At 50.3% G+C, this 26,713-nt stretch overlaps 8 protein-coding genes across 8 annotated transcripts; 7 read left to right on the forward strand and 1 right to left on the reverse strand.

Moving 5' to 3' along the window:
• On the forward strand, positions 1–142 carry TGAM01_v205820 (hypothetical protein; the record flags this gene model as incomplete). The annotated part of the gene is made up of 1 exon (XM_024549728.1): positions 1–142. A coding segment is annotated over one exon (142 nt), but the record flags the coding sequence as incomplete, so codon positions are not given.
• Positions 143–4,734: 4,592 nt separating this feature from the next.
• TGAM01_v205821 (hypothetical protein) lies at positions 4,735–5,533 on the forward strand (the record flags this gene model as incomplete). Its single annotated transcript, XM_018803949.1, has 3 exons — positions 4,735–4,866; positions 4,957–5,180; positions 5,245–5,533. The coding sequence occupies 3 exons, from the start codon at positions 4,735–4,737 to the stop codon at positions 5,531–5,533; spliced, it is 645 nt and encodes a 214-aa protein (XP_018662687.1).
• A 1,400-nt stretch (positions 5,534–6,933) lies between these two features.
• On the forward strand, positions 6,934–8,993 carry TGAM01_v205822 (hypothetical protein; the record flags this gene model as incomplete). Its single annotated transcript, XM_024549729.1, has 2 exons — positions 6,934–7,345; positions 7,414–8,993. The coding sequence occupies 2 exons, from the start codon at positions 6,934–6,936 to the stop codon at positions 8,991–8,993; spliced, it is 1,992 nt and encodes a 663-aa protein (XP_024405488.1).
• Positions 8,994–9,711: 718 nt separating this feature from the next.
• Positions 9,712–12,334, forward strand: TGAM01_v205823 (hypothetical protein; the record flags this gene model as incomplete). Its single annotated transcript, XM_018803951.1, has 3 exons — positions 9,712–10,087; positions 10,155–12,017; positions 12,075–12,334. The coding sequence occupies 3 exons, from the start codon at positions 9,712–9,714 to the stop codon at positions 12,332–12,334; spliced, it is 2,499 nt and encodes an 832-aa protein (XP_018662689.1).
• Positions 12,335–15,860: 3,526 nt separating this feature from the next.
• TGAM01_v205824 (hypothetical protein) lies at positions 15,861–17,149 on the forward strand (the record flags this gene model as incomplete). Its single annotated transcript, XM_018803952.1, has 2 exons — positions 15,861–16,588; positions 16,981–17,149. 2 exons carry the CDS (start codon positions 15,861–15,863, stop codon positions 17,147–17,149), a joined length of 897 nt encoding a protein of 298 aa, XP_018662690.1.
• A 526-nt stretch (positions 17,150–17,675) lies between these two features.
• TGAM01_v205825 (DNA mismatch repair protein MLH3) lies at positions 17,676–20,467 on the reverse strand (the record flags this gene model as incomplete). The annotated part of the gene is made up of 3 exons (XM_018803953.2): positions 17,676–17,890; positions 17,958–20,180; positions 20,236–20,467. The coding sequence occupies 3 exons, from the start codon at positions 20,465–20,467 to the stop codon at positions 17,676–17,678; spliced, it is 2,670 nt and encodes an 889-aa protein (XP_018662691.2).
• Positions 20,468–21,309: 842 nt separating this feature from the next.
• On the forward strand, positions 21,310–22,575 carry TGAM01_v205826 (hypothetical protein; the record flags this gene model as incomplete). The annotated part of the gene is made up of 2 exons (XM_018803954.1): positions 21,310–21,439; positions 21,482–22,575. The coding sequence occupies 2 exons, from the start codon at positions 21,310–21,312 to the stop codon at positions 22,573–22,575; spliced, it is 1,224 nt and encodes a 407-aa protein (XP_018662692.1).
• A 786-nt stretch (positions 22,576–23,361) lies between these two features.
• On the forward strand, positions 23,362–26,713 carry TGAM01_v205827 (hypothetical protein; the record flags this gene model as incomplete). Its single annotated transcript, XM_018803955.1, has 7 exons — positions 23,362–23,433; positions 23,486–23,734; positions 23,796–23,915; positions 23,978–24,619; positions 24,678–24,911; positions 24,970–25,305; positions 25,370–26,713. The coding sequence occupies 7 exons, from the start codon at positions 23,362–23,364 to the stop codon at positions 26,711–26,713; spliced, it is 2,997 nt and encodes a 998-aa protein (XP_018662693.1).

The raw sequence follows: 26,713 nt of genomic DNA on the forward strand, positions 1-26,713 counted from the left end.
TACTACTGCTACTACTGCTACTACTGCTACTACTGCTACTACTGCTACTACTGCTACTACTGCTACTACTGCTACTACTGCTACTACTGCTACTACTGCTACTACTGCTACTACTGCTACTACTGCTGAGGCTGATTGGTGAGACTCTGAGGTCGATTGATGAGCTGGCCTAGTTGAATCTTGAGGTCGACGTCTTGAAGCCTGCGTCTGGATGATGTGAGTGTTTTGTTGTGCTTGACGGGCTGCTTGTCGGGGTGGCCTAGAGGGACCAGCCGGGACTTGGTTGGGGCCGTAAATATTCAGTGCAAACTGTTCTCTTCTAAGAAAGACACCCAGTGCCGCCCAGATGCCACCAAGGCTGCTTGATTCAATCGTCTGAACTAATTCTAGTTCGGATTGCCAGGCCAAATCATCGATATTCTCGTATCCGACATAGAAGGACGCAATATTTGGATCAGCGTTGTCGAAATTAAATATATCCGAGTAAAAGCCTGATAACGGCGTCATAAGTGATCTTTCTGGCATACAAATTGCTCTTGCAGCAAATAGCTCTGGTGTTCCCCAGTTGCTGGCTCCAGGCTTCCAAGTTCGGTCTTGATAGAGCTGACTGAAGTTTCTTCTGCCCCTGGCCCCTTGTCAAAACTGGGACTCATTCTGTATGCTTGTTTCATAAGTCATCGTAAAACGCTTTTGGTGAGGCCTATAGCCAGAGTCAGTAAGGAAACAACGGGTCACATTGAAATTATAGGAAAGCAAAGGGTGCGCACAATCGTGAATGGATATTTTGTTTTATCCTGATGATAATCCCGTCCACGAGCAGGACAAACACGTAGGAAGTGTAGAAGTCGTTTGACGAAGTGGCGAGGGAATGTGCAGGCAGAAAAAAGATTTCTAGATAGAAGTGAGTCGAGGGTGAATTGGGGGATCTCATAGTTTGCATTCAAAAGTGGGCTATCAAAGTGTCTATTGTTTTCTTATTCAAACGAAAGGTGCATCTGCATTGCATCGTCTAGTGGGTCTGCAGCAATGATTCACTGCATTGACTCGAATTTGATAATAGAGCAGGGTGGAAGTGTCTAGAATAATGGGATGCTATACGCTCTGACAAGAAATACAACATTTGTGCTTTCTTCTCCTTTTGATCTGTCTGAATTGCGCACTATCACCCAAGTGGCTTCTACTTCTCTCTGGCGCACTTTGATTCATTATATACCCCAGTGAGGTGTTGACAAATTCTTCCTCAGCCAGGGAGCCAACTATGTACTAGACGGCAATACATTTCCTTGATTAAACCTGTAACGAAGTAGTAATTATATCGCATTTCCACTCTCGGGCATGTTAAAACGTAGTCCAGCTTGTGTACCAGTCTCTTTTCTGGTTACCTACTTATACTTTGCAGTCTAGTGCAAGAAAAGTGACGAGAATATCGAGGCGCGAAAATTAGAGCGAGTTACATACTACTCTACTAACAATACGCTTCTACGAACTCTATCGTAAGATTTCAAAATGCCGTACGTTTCGAAAGGCAGGAGTGCGTAGTACACCTCCATGCTGATTCCCTTCTTCGAGATGCTCACTGAAATACTCCTACAAGTATATGCTTATACAAATCATAGGTAATTTACAAATTATTGGTGACATATGTTTCAAGAGCAGGCTTTGCGATCAGCTCCTCTTTCTTTTGAGGGTATCTCCCATTCCCAATGGACGATCAAGAGTATTCGGAAGCACCAGTGCCAAAATGCGATCACGAAACGTATCAACTGGCTCGCGGAGAATCTCGAAAACTTGGATCGAAATCTGTGGTGATCCTGGTGGCGCAATAGTAGGATGATCAAACATGTCCAGAAATAACGATGGTATATCCGCCTTGTAAAGATATACGCTACTTTGATTCTCGAGCGAGTACAAAACTTGTGTCTGAGCCACTATTAGCACCTTTTTGTCACACTATAGCATTCCTGAAATACATACGGGATACATTTCTAATGGAGGCAAGTCGTCTGGATTTTCTACATCGAGAACTAACCTCCGGTATTGTGCTTCAGCAATCAAAAGCCCTGCTATATATGGGTCTTTTAACGGATGTGTGGGCCTGAGCTTTTTCAACTTTTTGCAAAGCATCGCGTAGACGGGAGCATTGTGGGGGCTGCACAGGTCAAGATGCAGAGACTCTCTTCGCCATTCTTCGATGCGTACGCTATCAATATATGCGCAAACGGAATACTCTGGATATTTCACATCCGGCCACTCAGTACCTGCTTTGCGTAGTTCGATGCCTTCGCATGTTGCTTGTCCGGCGAACAAATCCAATCTGATGAAAAGGGCTTTACTATAGAATATTTAATGGTCAGTTGGCTGTGTGGAAGACTTTGTGGAAATAGACAAGGAGAGGGTAATGAACGAGTCGGACGTAAATGGAGAATCAAACCCGCAGAACAAGGCTCGGATACACTTTTCTCGGTATTCGAGCAAATCAAATCTCTGCAAATAGCTTCTCATAACTCGTTTTCCAACAAATTGGGACCGACGTTTGCTGTAATAATCTAGCCGGTTTGTTTTCGGAGCAAGAGTGGGTTCATCAAAGGTGATTTGCAGTAGCTCGAGGTGAAGGTTGGTCCAGAGAAGTGGTCGAACAATGAGCCTTTCTCGGCAATGACGCCGGATAATTCCGTAAAGAGATGAGGTGGCGGGTGTCGATGGGGTTGATGATGGTATTCCAATGCCTTTGTTAGGCTGTGGTGTGATGGATTCACCCATGATGTGCGATGAAAGTTGACGATCCAGTTGAGTTGCGTTCAAAAACAATTCTAGGAGCATGTCCCTAGGAACCAAACTTATAGCGGGGCACCTGATCGCCGTTTGTAGCGCCCAAGCGCCTTGAGCGTTGAATTGAATTCGCTGGGTGGCAGTTGAGCTGTTTGTAACGCCTGGCACGCTGTAGCCTATAAATGACTACTAGTATACACTGGGCTGACGGTGAGTTAAGTACATCAAGTGTATCTCGGTGGCAGTAGGTGCGCACACCTCTGTTGGAAATAAAAAGCACCAGTTGACCTTTGCAACATTTCCCTGACGCTGGCTCAATTCACTCCACGATATGCAGCCCGGGACAACTCCACTTCTGCCGATTCGGCTGCAGAGCTAGAGGGAATGGTGGAGTACCTACAGTAACATGAATACTACTAGTAGTACTAGTAGTGGACGGCAGGCGTGCATATGTATGGAGGCTCTCCACATGTAAACGAACTGCCAAAGATTGACGTTTGAATGGTACTATTCAACTACATGAGCAGCCAAGTGAGCACGAATTGCATGCATTAATTAAAAATATCAGAGTTCAAGCTGCCAACATTAAATCATCTTATTTCCTCCACATCTCACCATCAAGGCTGTATTTGATGCAGCATAATGCTACCGTTGGAGAATCCCATAACATTCTTGAATATATAATGACATCTTCGCTCACCCCTGTAGCTTAGTATCTGAATTTGTCTCAACACCATGGGTAGATGTAACTGATATGGGGCTAGCTTCAATTTGGACAAGTTCAAAATCACGGTGTAAAAAGGTGTTTACTTTCCTGGTGAACGGTTAGAGAAACAACGTGGTAAAGCCACGATAATTCCACACTAAATGATAATTTAAAAACTCATAAAACGTGCCTAGGTGCAAAGATGACATGATAAGATTATCTCTTTGTCGCGGGCATTCAAGGTTGAGACACTGGATTATTTCATGTTTCTGTGGCCGCAGTTAAAGTTTATGTGATGTCATCATCCATGGCTACCTTGATTTGTGATGCTCTCCCGCATCTCATCATAATTCAACACTGCTCATCAACAAATGCCATGGGCCTTGGCAGGCTTCGCTTGCTTCATGATTATAAAGCTTGGCAGTCCTCGTCTAGACGGTACAAATTACAACTACTCCAAGCGAAGTATTACGGCTCACTGCCAACTCTGGCTACATGCCCGAACTCGTCCTCTCCAGATCTTCCCGATCCAGCCGCACGCCGATCTTGGTAAAAGAACTTTCATGCAATGAAGCTTTCAGTAGCAACTATTCAGTTGCTGGAGCAAATCAACTATGAGGAATCTCGTCTTACCGAACGACAGGCTTTCGTCTCGGAGCAGACGGGAAGGGCATGTGTCCGATCAACGGCGTCATGGCTAGCACTTTCGGCAAAGCTCCGTGGAGAAGTCACCTTGCTCAAGTAGAAGAGAGAGAAAACGAAGCAATTTGATTTCCAACGCTCATTGTGACAAAAGGCCGCATTGCTGTCAGGATTCCTCGGCATTGATGTGGCTTTGTCTTCTCCCGCGCCCAATGTAAGCATTACATCTAGCTCTGTCCAAGCGGCTGCTCTATTACCAGTGCTAGCACCGGCTTAAACACGCCACGCCAGCCTTGGACTCCTTTAGCTTCCTCCTCTTATCTTCATAATGGCCAAAACCTTGTTGAAGCCAGGCATTCTTCGCCTTTCATCGACATCGGCTCAGTCGGCACTGTGCTTGTGAGGTTGAGTAAGATGGTGTGGTGAAGCCGGCAGAGGCGCCATTGGGAGCTGGAATGAATGATATCTCATATATATAAAAGCTTCCACAGCTCATGTGCTTCGTTTTCCTTTCTTCTTTTTTTTCCACTATCGCTAGAAGACGTTTCGTTGTTTGAGATACCCTATACCCCAAAAGATTAATCGTTAAAAACAACAGCCCAAAAACCACATTCAAGATGGCGTTAGGTGGTCTCACCAATATGGGACTGCGGATGGGCTCGCTCGTCTGCTATATCTTTACGTTTATTTCGGCCATTATTGTCACTGCCGTTGTCGGTAACCTTTTACAAAAATTTTCGAACCGAAATGTACGAATTGTGTACATGGAAGTTATTGTAAACCTCCCCCTTGTCATCTCTCGACCCATCATCTGACACCGTCTAACGCATATCCCCTAGGCTGTCATTACCATGGTTGTTTATCTTGTTGGAGCGATTGCACCATGTCTCCCCAAATATGGAGGCATTTTGGCACCTTTGCATCTCGTCTTCAGTTACCTCTGGCTCGTGGCATTCGTCTTTGCCTCGCTGAGCTGGAGCCACAACCGATGCCGCAATTCGTTCCCGGCCCCCGGCAACTGTAGCAAGAAGCACGCAATTCAAGCATGGCTTTTCATTGGATTGTAAGCTGACGGTGCCTCGAACCAAAACTTTGTATTCGTATTTACTAACGATATCTGCCTCTAGCTTCTTCATTCTGTGCAACCTGCTCATTGAAGTCTTTCTCATTAGAGCTCACCGACGAAATGCCGTCAACGAGCCCAGGCATCACCACCACACCAAGGAGCGACCTGATTCTACCATTTCTGGAGAAACCGGTACTACTGCACCTCCACCTGTCGCAGGTACGGGAACTCATCACATGGGAGGCCAGCACATGGGAGGCCAGCAATTGGGAACCCAGCAAATGGGAGGCGAGCACATGGGAACTCAGCAAACCCACATGGCCGCCCCAACCACCACCGCCGCCGTCTAATCTACGCCAAGCTTGAATGGATCTGAGCCCTCTCTAATTTTGATACCCAGGTGTGAGAGTGGCGTGAGAGTTTTTCCTTTGATTCATTCATTCGGGATGAAGAAGCTTCAATTACGAAAAGGGAAAAAAAAAATCTTTGGCTGCTCAAGCTTCACGTTTTCTTCAGGCTTCAACTTTAATTTTCCAAACGGCTCTGTCGAGAGGACCTCCAACCGTTAATTTCTCGTCAGACACTTTCAAGAAACCCTGACTGATAAACAAGATATATTAATCATAATAGTGTAACTAGCTAGTATTAATGCCTAGTTGACAGAGTAATATTGTAATAAAATCAAAAACGAAAAAACGAGAAGAAAAAAAAACAACCCCAATGGCATTGATACAATAATGTGCGTTAAGTGGCTTTGTGATGTGCTGTGATGTGCTCCTTCATGTCAGAACTCTGAAAACTCTGAACAAGCTGGCATGTGTAAAACTACCAGACACTTTCCAAGTAGCTACCAGCTCCAAGCTTCCAAAGCTCAGCTCTCGTTCCCACACAGTAAGAAAAAGAAGTAAAGCTCTCCAAACGTCAATCACAGAAATAAGGTTATGGCTTGGTTTTACTAGAGGGACTAAGCCTAGAAACCGGATACTACGATTTTTCGAAGCAACTATCTGGGGCCCTCCGAAACAGCCGGAGCTGGTCTGGGCTGACATGCAGATAGTTCGATTTCAGCGCCATTGACGTGATGATTGTTTATACATGTATGGCCTGTCGGGCGCTCTCTGAGCTTCTAGAGCTGTCAAAAAGAGAGTTCTGGGGGTTTCCACTTTTGCGGGCGGTTGAGAGATAGAGGAAAAGGAAAAACAGGTTCGCCTATAAGCTCTTTTCTATGTTCGGCGTAAAAAAGGGAAAAAATCCCGCGATAATCGGAGTGAGATTGAAGCGAAAAAAAAAAACCGAAGGAAGAAGCAAAAATTACGTTTGGCTGGAGAAGACGACTGTAGCATTATGGGCTAGAGTTCATAGCTCTGGAGAGCACCCAACTGCTGCTCTAGCTCACCGCGTGACTGCATTCACTCGAGTCGAAACCAATTCACCTCTCAAGAGATCTCGAATAGTCATCAAGCCATCCACCCGACAGGGATGTCCTCTCAACACCACCACCGTGGAAGCCATCACGAGATTGATAGCCAGAGACGAGGCTGCCATGGCTAACCGCCAAGGTTAATTAGCGGCCGCCATGCCACAACGGGCAGCGCGGTCCTTGGCTCTAGTCACGTTTTTCTTTTCCTCCAACTCAGTATCGCCGATCGCACGACACTCCAGAAGCCAGAAGCCACACATCCTTTGCGCATCTGATAGAAGCATGGTGGCTTGAGCTCCGCGAAAGCGCTATTGGCCGTTTGCGGGAATCATGGAGCTGGAGCTGTGCGACCGATGCAGCTCCGTCTCGCTCAGCGCTCTGAAGCGAGAGCTGCCTGCTGGCCTGGCGTCTCGTCTGGGGGCGAAAGAAGGGATGGTGTTGCTCGAAGACGGTTCTTCCCTGGCCAAATCGGCAACGTGGTGCCGACTCTGTGGCCTCGTCCAAGAGGCGCTTCTCTGCAGCCTTCAGGCGTCTGTCAACAAGGACAAGGGCAGTCCAGTAGCGGCGCTCTTGCTAGCCCGTGAAGCTGTCGTTGTCGAGCCAAAGTCGGACTCTCAGGGATCGACGTTTCCTGACCCGCCAACCGGGGGTTCGCACTTGACGGGGCTGAATGTCACTGCAACCGAGTCAATTACTGGGCAATTATTGCAAGCCAAGATCCGGCTCTACACACATGGCCAGCGTATGTGGGCTTCATAGCAAAATCATTGAACAAGACAAGGGCGTTCTTAGCTTACAGCTAGCGACTAGGCAAAGGCCCTCGCCACCGTCATGACATCGTAGGCCGGCCTCAGTTGCGAGGACCAGCGAGCCCCGAGGCGTTTTGCCTAGTTGAACGATGGCTGGGCGCTTGTAAAAGGGATCATCCATGTTGCCGGGAAACTCTATCGGGGGCGCTCTTAGACGAGTCTCGACTCCCAGACCTACCGAGTAGAGTGATCCATGTTGCTGGTAACAGCGTGAGGCTGCTGCCGTCAGAAGGCCGGCGCGGGAGATATGCCACCTTGAGTCATTGTTGGGGCTCTTCTGGGAGACAACCCCTGAAGACAACTCGGGCGAATCTCCAGGAGCATCTTTACGATATTCCTTGGGATTCTATTCCAAAGACTTTTCAAGATGCAATCACAGTCACTCGCAATATTGGCCTGGAATATGTCTGGATTGACTCGCTCTGTATCGTGCAAGATGACCATCAAGATTGGCTCACGGAGTCAAAACGCATGGGCTCTATATACGAGCGGGCAGAGATTACCATTGCCGCTTCACATACTCCAGGTTGCTGGGAGGGATTCTTTTTCGCCCGTCGCCCACCGCATCCCTCCGTAGAGATCCCCAATTTCTTCTCTCACGAGACAGATGCTGCATCCAAAGTACAAGTATTCGCAACCGTCCGGCGCGATACTGCCACCAACACCTTTCCCGAGTTTGGAGCACTCAACAGTCGTGCCTGGGCTACTCAAGAATGGCTTTTGTCTCGGCGCATAGTCTTCTTCACCAAGGGAGCCATCATCTGGTCCTGCAAGGCCATCACTCAACGCGAGACTGGAGAGCGGTGCTACAGTGTATCACGAAATACGCGCTGGAAGAATATCATAGAGCAGTACAGCGACCGTCAGTTGACATTTCCAACAGATAGACTCATTGCGCTCGAGGGTCTGCGGAGGGAGCTGGGCAAGAAGATTGCATGTGAATATGCGTTTGGCGTATGGAAAGAGTCTCTCCCCAACCAATTACTCTGGCAAGTCACCAGAGGGATAGAGGGGACTGCTATTTCGGATCCTCTCAAGCTACCAACATGGACTTGGGCGCATGTTCCATCTGGAGTGCGGTTTTTGACAATTGATAGAGCAAAGAATTTATGCGACTCAATTGCTTTCGAGGACGGCGAAGACGCAAGGCGAATGAGTCTTCAAGTACGAGCAAAGCACCTTTCTAATCTAACAACAGCGTTGGACTTGAAGAAAGGAGATGCTACTATTGAAGCAATATACGCGGATATAACATCGTCTCATGCCAAATCAACCAAGGCCATGGCTCAGTTCATGTTGGATCAAGGTGACTCTCCCATGGGATGGGTCGTCTTTGACCTTGCCTCTGAAGATACGACTTCTGGGTCGATTCTGTGTCTTGCTCTCATGGGGAGCATTGGACGGCGAGAAGAGCAAGCTGAGAGGCGCACTGGCAAGGTCATTTCGAAGAAGCTTCGACAATATTGGGTGCTGATGGTGCGGCAACGGGGTGATGGACGATACTATAGAATTGGGGTTGGGAAGATGTATGGATCAAAGTGGTGGCAAGACGCTGAAGTCAAGACTTTAGAATTGGTTTGAATATGTCTTGGTCAATGTGAGGAACTAGATCAAGATGTGACATTTGTATGTTGTTGTTTTATGCTTGAAAGATGTGGGTCTTGCTTTATATGGCAGTATCCATGTGTGGTCTCCGTGCTCTGTAAGATAGAGGAGATACAAGTTAGGCTATGGAAGAAAGAGCAGCAGGGTGCAATTAAAACAAGAATTTGTCAAAGACAGATTCACAAGAGAGCTGAGGTAATCAAATATGCAACACGCTCCTACAAGGCTATACGGCGCGTCATCGATGGAAACTCTGCAATGCCCATCGTGCAGCTTCTGAGTCTATAAAGACCCCGCCATCAGATGGCGCTGCACGCTCAGGGGTCGGAAAAAAGGTTGATGCCTTGCGGCCTCACGACAGCCGCGCCCTCTGATTGGCCGGCGTGCTAGTCTAGCAGTAGATCCCAGCGACAGCATAGCGTACGGACACCTATTCGCCAGAGCTTCTGTTGAACATCTGCGAATCGTCACCTCCTCAACAAGACGAGCTGAGCGATAACAGTCGATTACGTGGCACAAGGGCTGCCAGACAAGCTAGGCGGGAAACGAACACGCCTCAGCTTCTCTCAGTGAGCCCGAGGCGCGTGAAGCTCTTCTCATCCCGCCCTCTGAAGCCCCAGCCTGGGAAGCTTTTCCACTTTGCGAACAGAGCTTCCTCTCGATGCACCCACGCAGATAAGCTAGGCGCGCCGTTATGGGCTCGAATATTGGCAACGGCCTCGGAGGAATGGATCTCAGCGGCGCAATGCAGGGCAATGCGTCCAACCAGCCGCCGGCTACTGAATATACGCTTCAGGGCGTGATGCGCTTTCTGCAGACGGAGTGGCACCGACACGAACGCGACCGAAATGCCTGGGAGATTGAGAAGCAGGAGATGAAGGGGAGGATAGCGAACCTCGAGGGCCAGGCGAGGAGGGCAGACGCTACGCAGAAGGCGCTGAAGAAATATGTATCCATCCTCGAACGAAAGATCAAGGACCAAGCTGCGCAGCTCAACGGCACCTCTACTACCGAGGACGCTGACCCGGCGAAGAAGGATCGCGCTGCCAAGATTCAAGAAAAGCTGCGATGTGGGCTATCCTTTCTTTCCCCGGCAATATGAGCTTGGATTTTAACCGTTGCTAACGAAAACTCCAGCTTCATCAGAGAATCAACCCGTTCCGGGCGTTGAAGGCATCGAAGTCGAGAAGACAGACGACGAGTCACAGCGAACAGAGCTCAAGACGTTTCTGGACCAATGCCAGTCCGAGTTTATGTATCTTATGATTACCCCAGCGAATCCCCTACCGCCTCGAGAGTCACCCCCCCTACCGATTTTAGAAGATCTACGAGAAGCCGAAGCCTTTGGTATGCCTGGCGCGCAGCTCATGGAACGACAATACCAGCTTCCTATGCGACAAGGGCCCAACCACATGCAAGATATGAATTCGAGACAGCATCCAGGGCCCAACTCTTTGCAGCAGCAGCAGTCCAAGTTCATCTCAAACGCTCCCGAGATGCAACCGCAGATGGTGCGCTCCACAAACGATCATCAACAGCAGTCTCTCTTTCACAACCCAAATGACTGGCAGCAGCAACAGCAGCAGCAGCCGATTTCGGTGACCACGCGACCTGTGGAAGATGGTCTGCCGCGACCTAACCACTCTGCTGAGTCAATGGGTGCGGTGGAAGAGTCTATAGAGCTGAGGGAAAAGCCTCCAGCTGCCCCTGATCCTGAAGGCTGGGAGTTTCCTGATGGCTCGTTCCCAGAGCCTGCAGCTAGCCACCCACCGTCTCAAACCTCTAGTTACCGATCCGATACCGACGCATTTCCAAACGCAGAGTACTTGACAAAGTCCCCAAATCGAGCTCAGCCTCACCGAAGAAAGAGCTCCATGTCTAAGCGACGCAATAGTGATCACGATTTGCTGACTGGCGCAAACCAAAAGGCTGAAAGCGGGAGTTTCAAGCTACGATTTGGGCTGAGGGGACATCTCAACACCATCCGTACAGTCATATTCTCGGGCGGAGGTAGCCCTGGCGAGCCTGAGATTTGCACAGCTGGCGATGACGGCATGATCAAGCGATTCCATATCCCACGGCTGGACGGCAACGCTGCCACTTCAAACAATGCCGCGTCTGACCTAGACGTCACTGCAAACTTTACACACCGCGGCCACGCTGGTGCCATTTTATCGCTGGCATCATGGTCTCTTGCTCCTAATTTCTCCACTGGAGGTCGTGCTCAGGGTGATGGCTGGATCTTCTCTGGAGGTCAAGATGCCACCGTCCGAGTTTGGGAACGTGGCAGGGTCGATCCCAAGGCGACACTGGAGGGACACACGGACGCTGTATGGGCGCTCTGCGTCTTGCCCACGACATTGGGAGCTATATTTGGAAACGCGAGCAACTACGGAACCCCTGACCGAATACTACTCGTCTCTGGCGCAGCAGACGGAACTGTGCGACTTTGGTCAGTAAGCGCTCCTCCTCAGCCAACCTCACCGCAGCCGGCACCACAACGAGCGCAATCAGGCCGCGGACGAGTGCGTGGCAACTCGATGAGCTCTGGCAGTGGCTTTTCCAATTCTCCCCAACCCACGGTGGCTTCGAATTCACCCTTTAACCACACACTTGTGCATGTCTTGTCGAGAACAGAGGGAACCAACGCAAGCCCAACGTGCATTGCGCCTCTTGGAAGCTCAGGAGAGACCTTTGTCGTCTCCTATTCAGATGCGGCTGTGATTGTGTACGATACCAAGACAGGTGAGCAGGTTGGCTTCATGGACAGCTTGGAGACGTATGATGGCACGAACAAGACGAGCGTCAACGCAGTGGTGGCTACTACCATCGGATTGGACCAGGGGAACCAGCATCACGGCACCAATATTGGCGGAGAAGAAGATCCGGCCATGGGAGGACCAACTGGTGGCGGGCGCTCAATGGCAGGCTCTGGCGTAGAGGGCACCATCATCTCTGGCCACGAGGATCGTTTCGTACGATTCTTTGATGCCAATAGCGGTAAGTGACTTCATATCTCTCCTAAAGAATGAAATGAATGTACTGATTTTCCACTAGGTCAATGCACCTACAACATGCTGGCCCATCCCGATGCCATCTCCAGCCTGTCACTCAGCCCTGATGGGCGCGAGCTGGTGAGTGCCGGCCATGACGCCTCGCTCCGGTTCTGGAGTCTGGAGAAGAGAACATGTATTCAAGAAATCACAAGTCATCGGGTAATGCGAGGAGAGGGCATCTGCACGTGCGTTTGGAGTCAGGACGGCAAGTGGGTGGTTAGTGGAGGGGGCGATGGCATTGTTAAGGTGTTTGCGCGATAATGTATGATGGTTTTATCAAAAAGAAAGAGGCATCCTGTTTTTTTTTGTTCTGTGTGTTTTATTCCTCAGAATGAGTGATGATGACGGTGATGAAGGGAATAGATTGACGGACGGGCCTTGGGACATTGGCTGGTAAGGTCGTTCGGGGGGAGCATGTACTCTTTTCTTTTCTTTTCCACTTTCAAGGTGAGAGGGTGGTGGTATCTGTTGATGTATAAATCAATTTGTGCGTACAAGAGTAGAACGGATAAGGGATTTCTACTCGTCGATACCCGGCAAAACATGATTCATTCCGGTCCTTTCCTGTGTCATCAGATGTGAAGCATCATGTGATGTTGAAAGGAGTTTGGGCTGCAAAGACAGTCCGTGCAGTATATTAGATAGAATAGTTCGGCAGCATCCAAGATCGATCCGCTACACTGGCTGTCCACAGTCAGTTACATCTTCCGTAGTATAGTGGTCAGTATGCAAGCTTGTCACGCTTGAGACCCGGGTTCAATTCCCGGCGGGAGAGATCCGCCAACCTCTCCAAGAGGGTGTTTTTTTTTTTCTATTTTTTGCTGCTTTCCTCTGTATTCACCAATATGGACTGTTTCACTATTTTCCTTTGATATCTTTTTGGAGGAGTATTCCATTTCCATCTGGTGTCTAAATCCGTAACAATAGAGCACAGGCGAAACACCCCACGTAATGTACCTATCTGGTCAGGTCAGCGTTTACCGCCTCAGCCTATTGTAGTCTCTTTGAACTTGTAGCAGCCCCGTCTCTGCTGCGACGAATGCCGGGCCGATCGGCATTTTTCTCCCGAAAGCTGGCGTAGGCTTCTGCAGCTCGAGTGGACTCCCCGGGAAATGCGGCAGAGCCATTGCGGGCGAAACAGCGCAAGCCTCTTTTTTCCCAAGCTGGGACTGGGGCTATCCTGATCCCAGGGGGATGGGGGATGAACAACGGGTGCACTTGACAAGAGATACGCGTTGCGGTGGGTGGAGTGAGATTGGCAATTAAGAGTTCTAGAATCTCGCGTGCAGTGGGTTTCGACGATACTATTCAACAATAGCAGGCGTTGACTACTGGATGGTACATGCGGCCGGCACGAGTTTGCCATTTTATTTTGTTTTTTCTCTTTATTTTTAATTTTTAAGTAAAAGGGGGTGTGCGCTCTTATTCGATGATAAGTAGCGGAGATGGTGGTGCGTGTGAATAAACACGAAGAGCCAGGCAGAGCCAAGCAGAAGCAGAAGCAGAAGCAGAGCAACAGCGAAAGCAAAAGCAAAAAGCAACTCTAACCTCGTACTCCTCGTACTTCAAGGTTGTAGTAGTAGTAAGCAAAATCGAGAAAGTTGCCTGTCCCCTCCCCCCTTGTTTTTCTTGGCTTTTCTTGTGTCGTGTGCTCATTTACTGCGAATGTGCTCCGAATGTACTAGAGATCAAATGGGGAAATGATCAGTCTCAAGCGCTGGTGCTCCTTGGAGTCTTGGCAAAACTGGTGATTTTATAGGGGGCTCTGGCTTGGTGGTGTTAATCAAATCAGAAAGGAGATTTGCTTGGCGCGAGGCTGAGTGGGTTCAAACACTGTATGTGTGTATCCGCTACTTGGGTTTGTCGGCAGCAAAGCTCTGTGCGACAATGTACCCAGTATCATCTGTGATTGGTTGGTGAAGAGGCCGGATTGGGGAACAGCCCCAGGCGGCGAGGCGCTGGTGGCTTTTAATTTGTTCTCTTTTGCGCAGTGATGACGCAAGGAGGCGTGTGGCTGGAAAGGAAGAGGAGCAGACGCCGACACACGACTGATTGCCGCGAGGGGCTTAGCGCTGGGCGATAGGGTGTGTTTGTGGGTTGGTGCTTGGCTGGACTGAGTAAGAATGAGGGTGAGAGGAGATGAGAAGGATTCTTTTGCTTGGGAATTTCTTTTGTCTGCAGAGAGAGTGATAGATTGCATGAGCGGGTGAATTAACAACTGCCGCAGGGCAGAGATAACGCCGTTGCAGAACAGAAAACAAAGCATCGTATCTGCGCAGATGGTGCTACGGCAAAACAGGCAACTCACGGCGCACGATCGTCGTCTCACACGAGCAGATGCAGCACCTCACAGACTCTTTAGCACCGGCCCTGTCATGCCGCCATGCCTACACGAATCTTCTCCCACAACCCGCGTGCCCTTCTCCGGATTTTGAATCCCATCGCAACGTCGCTCCACTCAACGCATGTATGAATCCTGGGCTTCAAACAGGGCCCCCCGCCTGCATTAGCCAGCCCCCCCCTAGTCCCGTGTATTTTTCCTATAATGTTCCTAGGACAGGGACTAAAAAGAAGGAGTGTGTGTCGTGTGTTTCTCGCAGCGGGCATAGAGGACGTTTGAACTAGTTAATACTGTACAACCAGCGGTCTTGGCGATTACGCAGCCCTTGTCTGCTTTTGGCGTGAGGCGAGTGTGTGGGAAAGAGTGAGAAAGTGGATGTTTTGGAATGACTTGGTGACAGGAGGCCGCGGTGGGATAGGACAGAAAGTCAATGTCGCGTGGCCTTGGCCGCCGTCATTCTGCTGTCAAGCCACGTAATTTTTGGGGCAGCGTCAGGCTGGGCTTTTTTTATTACAGTACAGAGACGGGGGAGATGGAAAACAGCTTCTGTGTACCGGGTTTAGTAAGAGACGCTGTAAGCTGGAAAGAGACGAGGCGCGGACGAGCGCGAGTAGATTCAGAAGCTTCTTTTTCCCCTTTTCTCTTCTCTTCCATTTCCTCTTCTTCTTGAGCTATAAGGCTACTTATTTGGCCCATTGTCTACAGCTGTCACTCTCTTGGCAGGGCCGCCGCATTGTTAATTATAGCAGCACCGCTGAGCTTCTGCTGCACACGCCCGCCCACAAACGCTATTCCCTATTCCCAAGGCAACCCTCCCACCAAAAGGCACCGCGTAGCCGACCTAACCACCAATCCTTGCTCCCCCGTTCCATCTCAGCTCGCCGTCTCTAATTTTTCTCCCCTCTCCCCTTTTTTCCTCATTTCTGTATTTCTAAAACAATCTTTTGCTCGTTTTAACCATTCTTCTCTTTTGGGCTTCTTTTATTGTTTTGGCGACTCATTGTGTGACCAAAGCGCCCTCTTTCGGGCCTACTCCTGGTTTTTTACCGTCCAATTGGTTACTCCATTTCAGAAGAAAGTCTTACATTCGCTTGGCGCTGCTGTTTTGAAACGATCAGAACCCGATCCTATAACGCCCCTAGCGAAATATACCACTATCGTGCTTCATCATTTTTTGGGAGCACCCTTGGACCATATCAGCGGGACCAGTAGTAGCTACTAGCTTGCTCCATCTCATCTCCCTTGGGGGACTTTCGATACTCGATCTTGATTCAGGGAATCCCAGACTTTGGAATACCGATACGTGCTATCCTTGACTGGGCAGTGATTCTCGTTTGCTACAAGCCAGCCTGGACTCTTTCGCCTTCCTGTCTTCTACGCCTAGCTATACTCTTCTCTTCTACTCTTCTCCTCTGCATATACGACTTATACCACACCACCGCCGCAATGATACCCTCATCCGTGATTTCGCTCCTCGTCGCCGCCCTGTCCATCTCCCCCGCCGGCGCCTCGCCAACCGCGCGCTTCGACCGCCTAAAGCGAGACAAGACGCCCAAATACTTCATCGAGCCCGGCGGCAGCCTCGCGCTGGGCCACTACGACAAGCGCTTCTTCAAGGCCGAGATCCCGTACGGCGAGCACCGCGACGTGCTGCGCCAGCTGGTCCGCAGCTACCTGACGACCTTGCACGAGCACGGCGTCGAGACATGGCTCGCCCACGGCACGCTGCTGGGCTGGTGGTGGAACGGCCAGATCATGCCGTGGGACTACGACCTGGACGTGCAGGTGTCCAACAACACCATGCAGTGGCTGGGCGACAACATGAACCGCACCGAGCACACCCACGAGTTTAATGGCAACTCCAAGACGTATCTGCTCGACATCAACCCGCACCACGTCGACATCGACCGCGGCGACGGCATGAACATCATCGACGCGCGCTGGATCGACACCACCAACGGCATGTTCATCGACATCACCGGCGTGCGCGAGCGCGAGGCCGACCGCCCGGGCGTCTGGAGCTGCAAGAACAAGCACCGCTACGGCAGCCAGGACCTGTGGCCCATGCGCGTCACCGAGTTTGAGGGCGTCAAGGCGCGCATCCCGTACAACTTTGAGCAGATTCTGCGTGACGAGTACGGCGACAAGAGCTTGGTTGTCGAGGAGTTCCAAAAGTAAGCGATTGCCTTTTTTAACCTCTTTTTTCCTTTAGCGCCTTCTTCTTTTCATTCGTATTTCATTCGTATTTCATCGAGGGATCAAGTAAATGTCTTGCATGAGGGGATCGTCATTCGTCATTGGGAGTTGAAGGCGAAAGAGACCCTTTTTTCGGTCCTCCGCCCGCTTCTCCTTAAAAAGAGCGCTGTCGTCATTTTTGAGGGAGGCTGAAGTCTTGGCATTGCAGCCCTGCAGCCAAACTACGATCTGGATCTGCCTCCAGCACCAGCACAGCCCCATTTAGGCTGCATCTTTTTAATTCTCTCTTTTTCCGCCTTTTCATTTGAACTATTTTCATTTCGTTTGATTTTCCCCTGGCAGAATTATATGCTAACGTTTTGTTTTGCAGCCACCGCTGGAACCACGACATTAGCGAATGGGTCAAAATGTCCGACGAAGAAATCAAGCAGCGCAAAGAAGAAGAGGAGGCCAGGAAAAAGGAAGAGGAGGCCAAGAAAAAGGAAGAGGAGGCCAAGAAAAAGGAAGAGGAAGCCAAGAAGAATGAGAAAACCGACTAAGAGACTTATGAAACTTACAAAGTCTCGCATTTCTTTTTCTTCTGCAATAACATGGCTTCCTTTTCTCCTTGTACGCATATACCTTTTTCCCTCCTCTTTAATGCTTGGTATATTCTCTCTACACGTCACATTTTTCATTGGATCAAAAAGCGAAACGAGCATCGCAGGCGTTTTTGTTATTTTTTCATCATGGGCGGGCTTTAGTTTTCTTTCCTCAATCGTTCAACCGCAGATACTGGGCGTGTTGTGTGAGCCGTTGCCTGTACATAGTTGGATACCAGTCTTGTTTTAATGAGTTCATGTCGAAAACACGTCGTGTGAGGCAATGGGGAGTTTCAAAGGCTGTTTTCCTCCTGTTTCCACATCGGATACGATATACTATGTACTACTATGCATAAATATATAAATATATATATACTTATACATCATGATAATTCATGTATTATCCAGTAGCAAAACATGCGCCGGTGTCATATACTGTGACATGCGTACTTTCATGCAAACATCATTACACGCTCCTCTTATGCTATGCGTCAATCCATCTCTTCCACACTTTCAAATCTTCCCTAGCATTTCCAACCTCATCCCACGCCCGAATACGACACGCCGATCCCAAATCCACCAATGGCACCAAACTCGGTCGTCCATGCGCGCATTGGAAAGGGAACGCGCATCGCGCAAGCTTTCGCACAAGATACTCGCACTCTCCAGCCGATAAAACATCATTGAACATGATAGCGCCTGCAGAGCACACATATTCGTTAGCAGAAAGATAAAATAAGCTGCATTTACCCAGAGAGTAACTTACTTCGACAGGCCCTCGAATGCAACAACTCGAGGATCCCCCTCGGACAACCATGAAAATCTGCCATTGAAATTTGATTCTGTGTGCCTTTCCCAGCACTGCGCGGCCGTGGGGGAATGATGCCCTCGTCGTGAAGCTTCCATATCTCTTTACGTATCAAATCCACCAAAAGCCGCGGCTCGCCACGACAGCGTTCCAAAATACTCGGAGGCAGAGCCGTCACCGTAATCGTATATCCCGCCGCTTGTTGAGTAGTCCTATACATAATGCCCCATGCCTCGAGGTGCCCCTGATATCGCTGTAGCAACCCGTATTCGCGCTCCGAAGTTTCAAATATCAATGGTCGCTCCAGAGACTCGACGACTGCTCTGAAGATCCCGCTGGAGGGATCATCCTTGAAATACTCCGTCAAGAGATCCTCTAGACGGCATCTCTCATCGGCGGCATGTTGATCCAGCATCACCAGGGCGCAAGAGCTGCCCGATTTTGATGCATCTTTCATGTCTTGAAGCGGCAGCTTCAGCATGATGAATTTCTTGTCGACTTGTGCAATGACTTCTGCTCCTTCTAGAGCTGAACGTGACACTCGGCCTTCTATGCCTATGGATGCAGCTTCGAATTTGACTCCTCCATTGCCATCGTTTCGACATCGATGTGAGCCATGAACTAGCATTGTCTCGCGCATAGGTGCTGGCGCTTCATCGTTGATACGCGGTATAAGCGACTCGGTGGGCTCAAAGACCGGATTGCGCCACGACTTGAGAACTTCTTGCAGCCATTCGCTTGGCTCTTCTCTCTCATTGGTCTCTGTTGTCTTTTTTAAACCCCCAATCACGGCTTCTGGATCACCCACCTTTAGCCGTTTAGTCGCTTCACTCAATGAGGGTTCTGCTGTTCTCTTAGGACGCTCAGCAAGCGAAAGAGAGCCCTTCCCGCAAACGTTCCCAGCACCAGTTTCACTAGAATTTATGCTCTCTGCTTCAGGATCAGACGAATCTGGGATACTAAAGGGCTTTCGGAGCAGCTTCCCACCTTCTCCAACAAGTCTCTCTGCTGCAATAGTATCTGAAGGGGCTAGAGTAGGTTCACGCCGCGACAGCTTCTCTGCCGACTTAGTTTCCGTTCTTAGGCCAACCTTCATCCTATTCCAGCCGTCAAAAGGGCTGTCTGACAGGGATGAGGAGGAATCTGACAGTAAGGCTTGTGAAGATGGAGGTATTGAAGCCTGTGTTGGTGGAGGCATGTGTCCTTTTGACGCTTTGGTGCTGCGATGTGGCGCTGTCGAAAACACAGACTTGTCTGAAGATAGCTGAACCTTTTGTGGGCGCATGTGATTTTTCTTCAGAAAGCTATAAGTCATAGCTCTCAGCAAGTCGATAATCTTTTGAAGGTCACCATGCGAGTGGCTAGAGATATCGTCCATGTCAAAGCTATCTTCACTCCCTTTGAGCGTGATTCGCAGGTAAAAGATGGGCCATCGGTCTGCTCCCTTGCCCTTCTTCTGAGAAATCGGACCAGCACGGTCACCTGTCTCTCCTATTTTGCCCTCATCTATCCCAAAGTCTGAATTTTTGAACATTTTGTTTACTTCCTCATAGAGAACATTGTTGCCATACTCGTTTGAGATGGGTAATATGCCTATGCTCATAAACTGGGATCGGCGGGTTGCCACCGGAGTCAGAGAGATGCAGCCCTTGATAGCAACATGGCCGGCAGTCGCTGATACTGGAACCCACGAGTCCATTTCACCAGAATCTGCCAGGGAGGCTTGTACAAAGTAGCGTAATGCTCTGGGAACCATACTCGCATTTTCTGGTGGCTTTAGACGCAGCTCGCGCTGTCCCTTGATATCACACAAGAACACAGTAACCCCGGAAGACCACGCCACAAGTAGCCCGACCACATCATGAATTAGTCGTGCCCATTCCTTGTCACGCCCAGGTCGATCGGCAAATAGAGTGGCACGATGTTTAACGCGAACAGGAAGCGAGCCAAATAAGTCATTAACCGCAACTCGCGTGCCATGGTCAAATACATCGAATCTCTCTCCAGAAAAGGATTGTGTCTGTCTCTTTAAGAGTTTGCCGTGGTGAATCGACAGGGAGTTGTGAGAGTTGTGGCGTTGGTGGTGAGATGTCACCGTAAGTAGAGACAAGGTGCCCAAAGAAGCCAAAAACGTTCCCTGCCTGCCATGCAGTCCTTGCTGGGCTGGAAACTTGGAAGAGTCTTCACAAAGAAAAGTCAGCATCCGCTCAGTCAGCCATAGAATTCAATTTCATACAATAAGGCTTTCCAAGCCCTCCATCCTCTGCAAAGTCCCCGGGAACAATGCCCGGTCCATTGTCTTCTACGGTACAGTTCCCCCGGCCATACTCGACATAGACGTTGACTTTGGTGGCGCCAGCGTCAAGCGAATTCTTCAGCAGGCCGCAGACAACGCCGTTCAGCGATGTGATGGTCGACGAGGATCTGATTTTGCCAACGACATCCTCTGGGAGCGGCCTGATGGACATGGCACATGATGCTTCATTACAAGTCGGAAGCAGCTGTGCTAGTCGAAACCGAGGCCGAAACGGACGTTTGAACAAGCTCCCGGCGTTGGCGAGCTGAAGGCCGATCTACGGGGAATCGTGACGTGAAAATGGATCCAGGGTTTATGTAAGATTAGCTTGCCACCATTTCGGGCATGGATCGCCGACCAATTCCAGACGCCGCTTCGAGTCAGGGTCTTTGCGGGAGGAGGAATACTCCGGGAAGCGCTGGGAAACGCGGGGAGGTGGATGTGGTCGCAGAACTTTATTGCCGAACTTGCAGCTCTTAATAAGAGCCGCCCACTTGAGCCAGAGCTATCGTCAGACGCGAGTGTCGCGGATCATAGCGCTGCTTAGCTCTAGCAGATGCGAAAGGCTGAGACCCTCTTTCTCCCAATGCAGATGCAGCATTTCGTCATCGTCAGCGACTGCTTCCATTCCTCCATGTGATCCCGGCGCATCACGTGATGGACCCCTGCGCGTCGAATGCCGAAATGATGCTCGAGCAACGCTATTGCTCTAGCGCTGCACCATCAGGATGGTTGGACGGGCTTCAACCTCTTCGCGATCTGCCATCTGCGCTTCTCCCTCGCATCGTAATTCTGCACGCCACGCTCCTTTGTTGCCGCCGTTGGACTGAGAGACTGCCATCCCGATAGCCGAATTCGCGAGTCTTAGCTTAGTCTTTGCAAGGCCCCTCTCCCCCTTCTTTAATCTCCATCTTTAATCTCCATCTCAGCCTGACGCTGCTCGCCATCGCGCCAACACCAAATCCGCTACTCTCTTCGAGCCGCACCCGCGGCATTCCCACGAGCTCGCCCATGATGGCGACTACCGATTTCATCTCATCAGAGGCTCACGGTACTGTCTCCTTGCTTTTCGCCGCTCTCTTCGTCGTTGCCTGCGTCGCGTGGAATATTAGGGCGTTTCAGCCCAAGCAGCATCCCTTGTTGGGTTCTTAACGGCGTTTATTCAAAAAAGGCTAACCATCGATAGACCGCCAAGCACAACAACGAAGAAGGCCGTTTTCAACGTGGGTCAAGAAGCTTACCAATTTCAAGTCGTCATCCGATGGCGAGCGACAGAAGCGACACATTAGGATAAAGCGTGGTCCCAAGCTCAACAACCCGTATCCTCAGTCCGGCCACGTTAGTAGCAATCATCCCAATGGACAAAGTTCGTACTCGTTTGCTACCGGCCGCACCGACTGCAGCCTTTCGACAATTGATCAGCCCACTCGCTTCTCAGCAGATGGATATGCACCGCCGACTTCAGGAGGGAGGAGCCTGACAATGACCATATCAACCGAGACCGAAACTGATCCGCCTCGATCCATCATCGCGCCGAGCCACGCGCCGAGCTCTGTGACGGGAACAAGCAGGACAGTTAACGGGGGACACGAATCCAGAAGAGGTGGCGATAGCACATTTTCGAGCCCGTCTCCATCGGTCAGATCGCTCGCTACAACATTAACCACTATTCAGTCATTTGCTCCCCATGGGCAAGCCCCGGTAGCACCAACTCACAGTATCACCCAGTCGATTCAGTTCAGCCAACCGTTCCCTACAACTTCACCGGCTTCGGCTATACCATCACATCTCATCCCGCCAAACCATCTGACGACATACACCACAGCTACGGCCAATAACCTCCTTACAGACAATGCATCCATCTTGACTCTGGCCTCGTCGAGCAAGCGAGGCCGTCGTCGGTCGATGGATACCGATGCGTCTGTGCGAGCCCTAGCGCCCTCATCACTTTGGGGGGGCAGCCGTGAGAGTTTACCACTGAGTGTTCTCAGTGCCAACATCGACGCCTCAGGCATTCACAACGCCTCCAGGCTAGGAGCAGAGCGAAACAGCATCTACTCTGCAACGGGTGTGGCGCCAGCCATCCCGAGCGAACGCAACAGTATATATACCAAGCAGGGCGACGGTGCAAGCGTTAGAAGTGGCCGCCTGGGACACAATCGACCCGACAGCGTGAGCGGCAGCGTTGCACTCGCCAGCCCCCGAGAGGTACCTGCTAAGAAGAGCCTTGCCGAGAACCAAGAGGATATGCCGCTAACACCAGATTCCAAGGAGGACTAAACTTGCCTTTTCAACTACAACAACTACCAATTTTTATCAGTTTGCTTTTACCGGGCGTTTCGGAGGAAGAGCTGTCCGTATTCGATTAGATGGCTTATATGCGTGGCTGGGTTAGGGATTGTTTTTCCTTCTTCTTCTTTTTTTTTCTTCTCTCTCCCTCTTTTTTCCATTTCCTTTCGTCCATTCTTTTTTTTCCCCTCTTTCACTTTACACTTTTTTCCCTTTCTCTTTCAGCCGGTGGGGTAGAGACTTCAAAGATGTGACAACGTGATACCCTTTAGCCTACGGGAAGATGCGAGCAGTATTGAATTTGTTTGTTTTTCGTGCTGTGCAAAGAAAAGAAGACAAGAATAGCTTTTTGAAGCACAACCAGCGGGGTCCTATTAATTGACGAGTATAGCGATGGAAGACATGTATCTGGTAGCGGTCTTACCATCTTATTATCGGCTTTGTAGAGGTCACTGGCAACAAGATTTGACACAGGCGCATAATCTGAGATTGATTTTCCTGCTCAAGAATGATATTATACATTACAGTGAAATTTTTACTATTAATATCTAATGCATTGATTTGTGAGGTTGAATGAATGCCTACCTGACTAAATAGCTATTGCTGTTTAGGCACTTGGCCGTGCCTAGCATGAGCCACTGTGGCGCCAACTAGCCCAACTGGCCTGGCTTGAGCTTCGGCGTAGCTTCAGCAGCCAGCTGTGTCCCGCCATCGTCATCGTGCGCTGAAGCGCTAGTTATTGCGACTCTCCAACCACCGCCTCTCCAAGGCGACAAGATGGCCATCTCAGTACGTGAGCCAGCACTATCACTGGGTTACTCCTACAGCATCTATGCTCTTCCGTTGGGAGTGAGCTGTGGCTTGCAAATGTTCTGCCGACCGCTAACACCCGTGCCTGCAGTGGAAGTCGTTTGACTTCTTCGACGTCTCGCAGGTAGCGCTGCCTGACGATGAAACCCGCCAGCTCTTCGAGGGCAACGAGATCGCCAGCATCTGCACAGGCTCCGACAGCCTGTTCCTCGGCTCGAGCGATGGATACGTCAGCATCATTGGCAAGGGCTGGAAGGTGATTAGGACGTTTCAGGCGCACGAGGCGCGCATCACGCATATGCGTCAAGTGGAGGGGACGAGCTTGCTGGTGACGGTTGCGGTGAGCTTAGCGGTCCTCGCAGTTTTCGGTAGAAGGTGTCTCGTTGCTGATGTTTCTGTAGGAAGATATGAGCAGTGAACCGGTTTTAAAGGCGTGGGCGTTGGACAAGTTGGTTAAGAAGACGAATATGCCGACATGCCTCAGTACCTTGACGATCAACAATGGGAGGCGGCAGTTTCCCGTAAGTTGCTGTTGCGTGATCCGGGGATTTCCTAGGGGCTGGTCAACTAACTTTGAACCAAGATATCAGCGTTTACTGCGCTCGACGACCTAACTCAAATCGCCGTGGGCTTTGCGAACGGCGCTGTGACCGTCATTCGAGGAGACCTTGTTCACGACTTGGGGACAAAGCAGCGGATTGTCTACGAATCGGAAGAGCCGGTGACTGGTGTCCAATTGGCAACCCAAGAGAGCTCGACGACGCTCTTCATCTCCACGACATCGAGGATATTGCAGCTCGTGCTGTCCAAGAGAGGGCAAGGCTCACCGCCCAAAACCATCGAAGACTCTGGCTGCGCCGCGGGCTGCATGACGGTCGATCCTAGGACCGGGGATATCATTGTCGCCCGAGATGACGCTCTTTATACATACAGACTGGATGGGCGCGGCGCCCCTCGGGCATACGAGTCTCCCAAGCGGCTTATATCCATCCACAACGACTATTTTGCTGTTGCAGGCCCGTCGTCTGTCAGCAGCAGCCGGGATCCCGAGGCCCTGCGGAGGAGATTCGGTTCAGCAACGGCAGATGGACTATTTAACGCATGGACATTTGTTCTGTTGGAAGCGGATCTCCGAGTGGTTGGCCATACAGAGACGCTCATCTCTCCAGTTCGATTTATTATTGAATTATGGGGGGATTTGTTCACAATTACGGAGGAAGGAAAGGTATGGCATTGCCAAAATTTCAATGTTCAGCCATGAATGCTAACTGGACGTCATTCAGATTTTCCGATACCATGAGAAGCCGCTTCAGCAGCGCCTTGAGATGCTCTACCAGCGCAACATGTATCCTCTCGCAATCGAGCTGGCCCAGCACTCGGGGATGAGCAACGAGCAGCAAAGTCTTATCTACCGTAAATTCGGCGATCACCTGTACCAAAAATCAGACTACGACGGGGCAATGAACCAGTATATTCGAGCGATCGATGCCACTGAGCCCTCTCAAGTCATCAGAAAGGTAGGAAGCCTATACACGTCCGTCTAACTCAAATGATAGGCCATACTGACGAAATCAGTTTCTGGATACGCAAAGAATACACAATCTGATACTGTACTTGGAAAAACTTCATCATCATGGAAAGGCAACATCTGATCACACAACACTCTTGCTCAACTGCTATGCCAAATTAAAAGATATCAAAAAGTTGGAAGAGTTCATCATGGCTCCGGGCGATTTGAAGTTTGATCTAGATACGGCCATCACCATGTGCCGGCAGGGTGGCTACTACCAGCAAGCTGCATTCCTCGCCAAAAAGCATGGCGAGACCGAGCTTGTTGTGGATATCCTGATCGAGGACTCGAAGAGCTACGACGAGGCCCTGGACTATATATGGCATCAGGATCCTGCTATTGTGAGCCTCTCCCCTTCCTCTCGCTTTAACTCCCAGCTGAGCCCATACTAACTGGACTCCCCAGGCATATCCGTGTATGCAAAAATACGCCAGAGTCCTCATAGAGCATTGCCCCAAAGATGCTACTAAGCTCTTTGTGGATTACTATACTCGCAACTACCGACCACGGCGGACGGTGGTACTGCCGACTGAAGTCTCCGGGACAGCCACTTCTAGTACAGGATTCACTGCTGGAGCGGCCAGCGCTGTGCAGAATCTCACCAACCTTCTCGTCTTGCCTTCATACATAAGCCCCGCCACAGGCACTCCAGGGAGCGCAAAGCCAAACGAGACCATCGTTGTACCCGACGAAGACGATATTCCCATACCCAAATACAACCCTCCGCCACCACGAACGGCATTTTCATCATTTATCGATCATCCCGATGAATTCATTACCTTTTTGGAGGCATGTCTTGAAGAAGAAAAGCTGAGAACCGCTCATAGCAGCGATCTGTACACTACCTTGTTTGAGATGTACTTGCACAAGTCCAATGAAAAGAAGGGAAGTTTGCACAAGGAAGAATGGGAGGCAAAGGCGAAGAAACTAATTGAGGGGGAGCATGTGCCCATGGAGAGCTCAAATGTGCTCTTGTTGTCGCATTTGTCCAACTTCCAAGACGGCACCGTTTTGGTCAAGGAGCAGGCCGGACTGCTATCTGACATATTCAGATCCTATACCACGGCAAAGGACACACGCGGTGCACTAAAGGCTCTGAGAAAGTACGGCCCAGAGGAACCGCAGCTATATCCGGCGGCCTTGTCCTATCTCACTTCGGATCCTCGAGTGCTGGAGGAAGCTGGGCCTGACGAGCTGGCAGCTATCCTGGCAAAGATTGACAAGGACGGGCTCATGGCCCCGCTGCAGGTTGTTCAGACTCTTGTCGGGCAGAATTCTGGGGGTGGCGTAGCTACAATGGGGATGATCAAGCCGTATCTTCGCGAGACAATCACCCGGGAGCGCAAGGAAATTGCTCAAAACCGGCACAGGATATCCACACTGCGTACCGATACGGAAAAGAGGCGAAGCGATCTGGAAGACTTGGGCTCAAAGCCTGCTGTTTTCCAGGCCACGCGGTGCTCCGACTGTGGCCAGGGGTTAGACCTTCCAGCTGTGCATTTTATGTGCAAGCACAGCTTCCACCAGCGGTGTCTACGTGGCGGCGGCGAGGATGACGAGATTGAATGCCCAAAATGCGCTGGCGAGAACGAGGTGATTCGCAAGATGAGAGAGGGTCAAAGGGAGCGGGCAGGGCGGCATGAGATATTCAAGGCGGACCTGGAGAATAGCACTGACCGGTTTGCGACCATTTCCGAGTGGTTCTCACGAGGAGTGATGGATGCGCAGGCCTCAGAGCAGGCTTCTTAA

Source organism: Trichoderma gamsii (genome assembly GCF_001481775.2).
Source record: "Trichoderma gamsii strain T6085 chromosome Unknown Scaffold_19.2, whole genome shotgun sequence".
Taxonomy (NCBI): domain Eukaryota; kingdom Fungi; phylum Ascomycota; class Sordariomycetes; order Hypocreales; family Hypocreaceae; genus Trichoderma; species Trichoderma gamsii.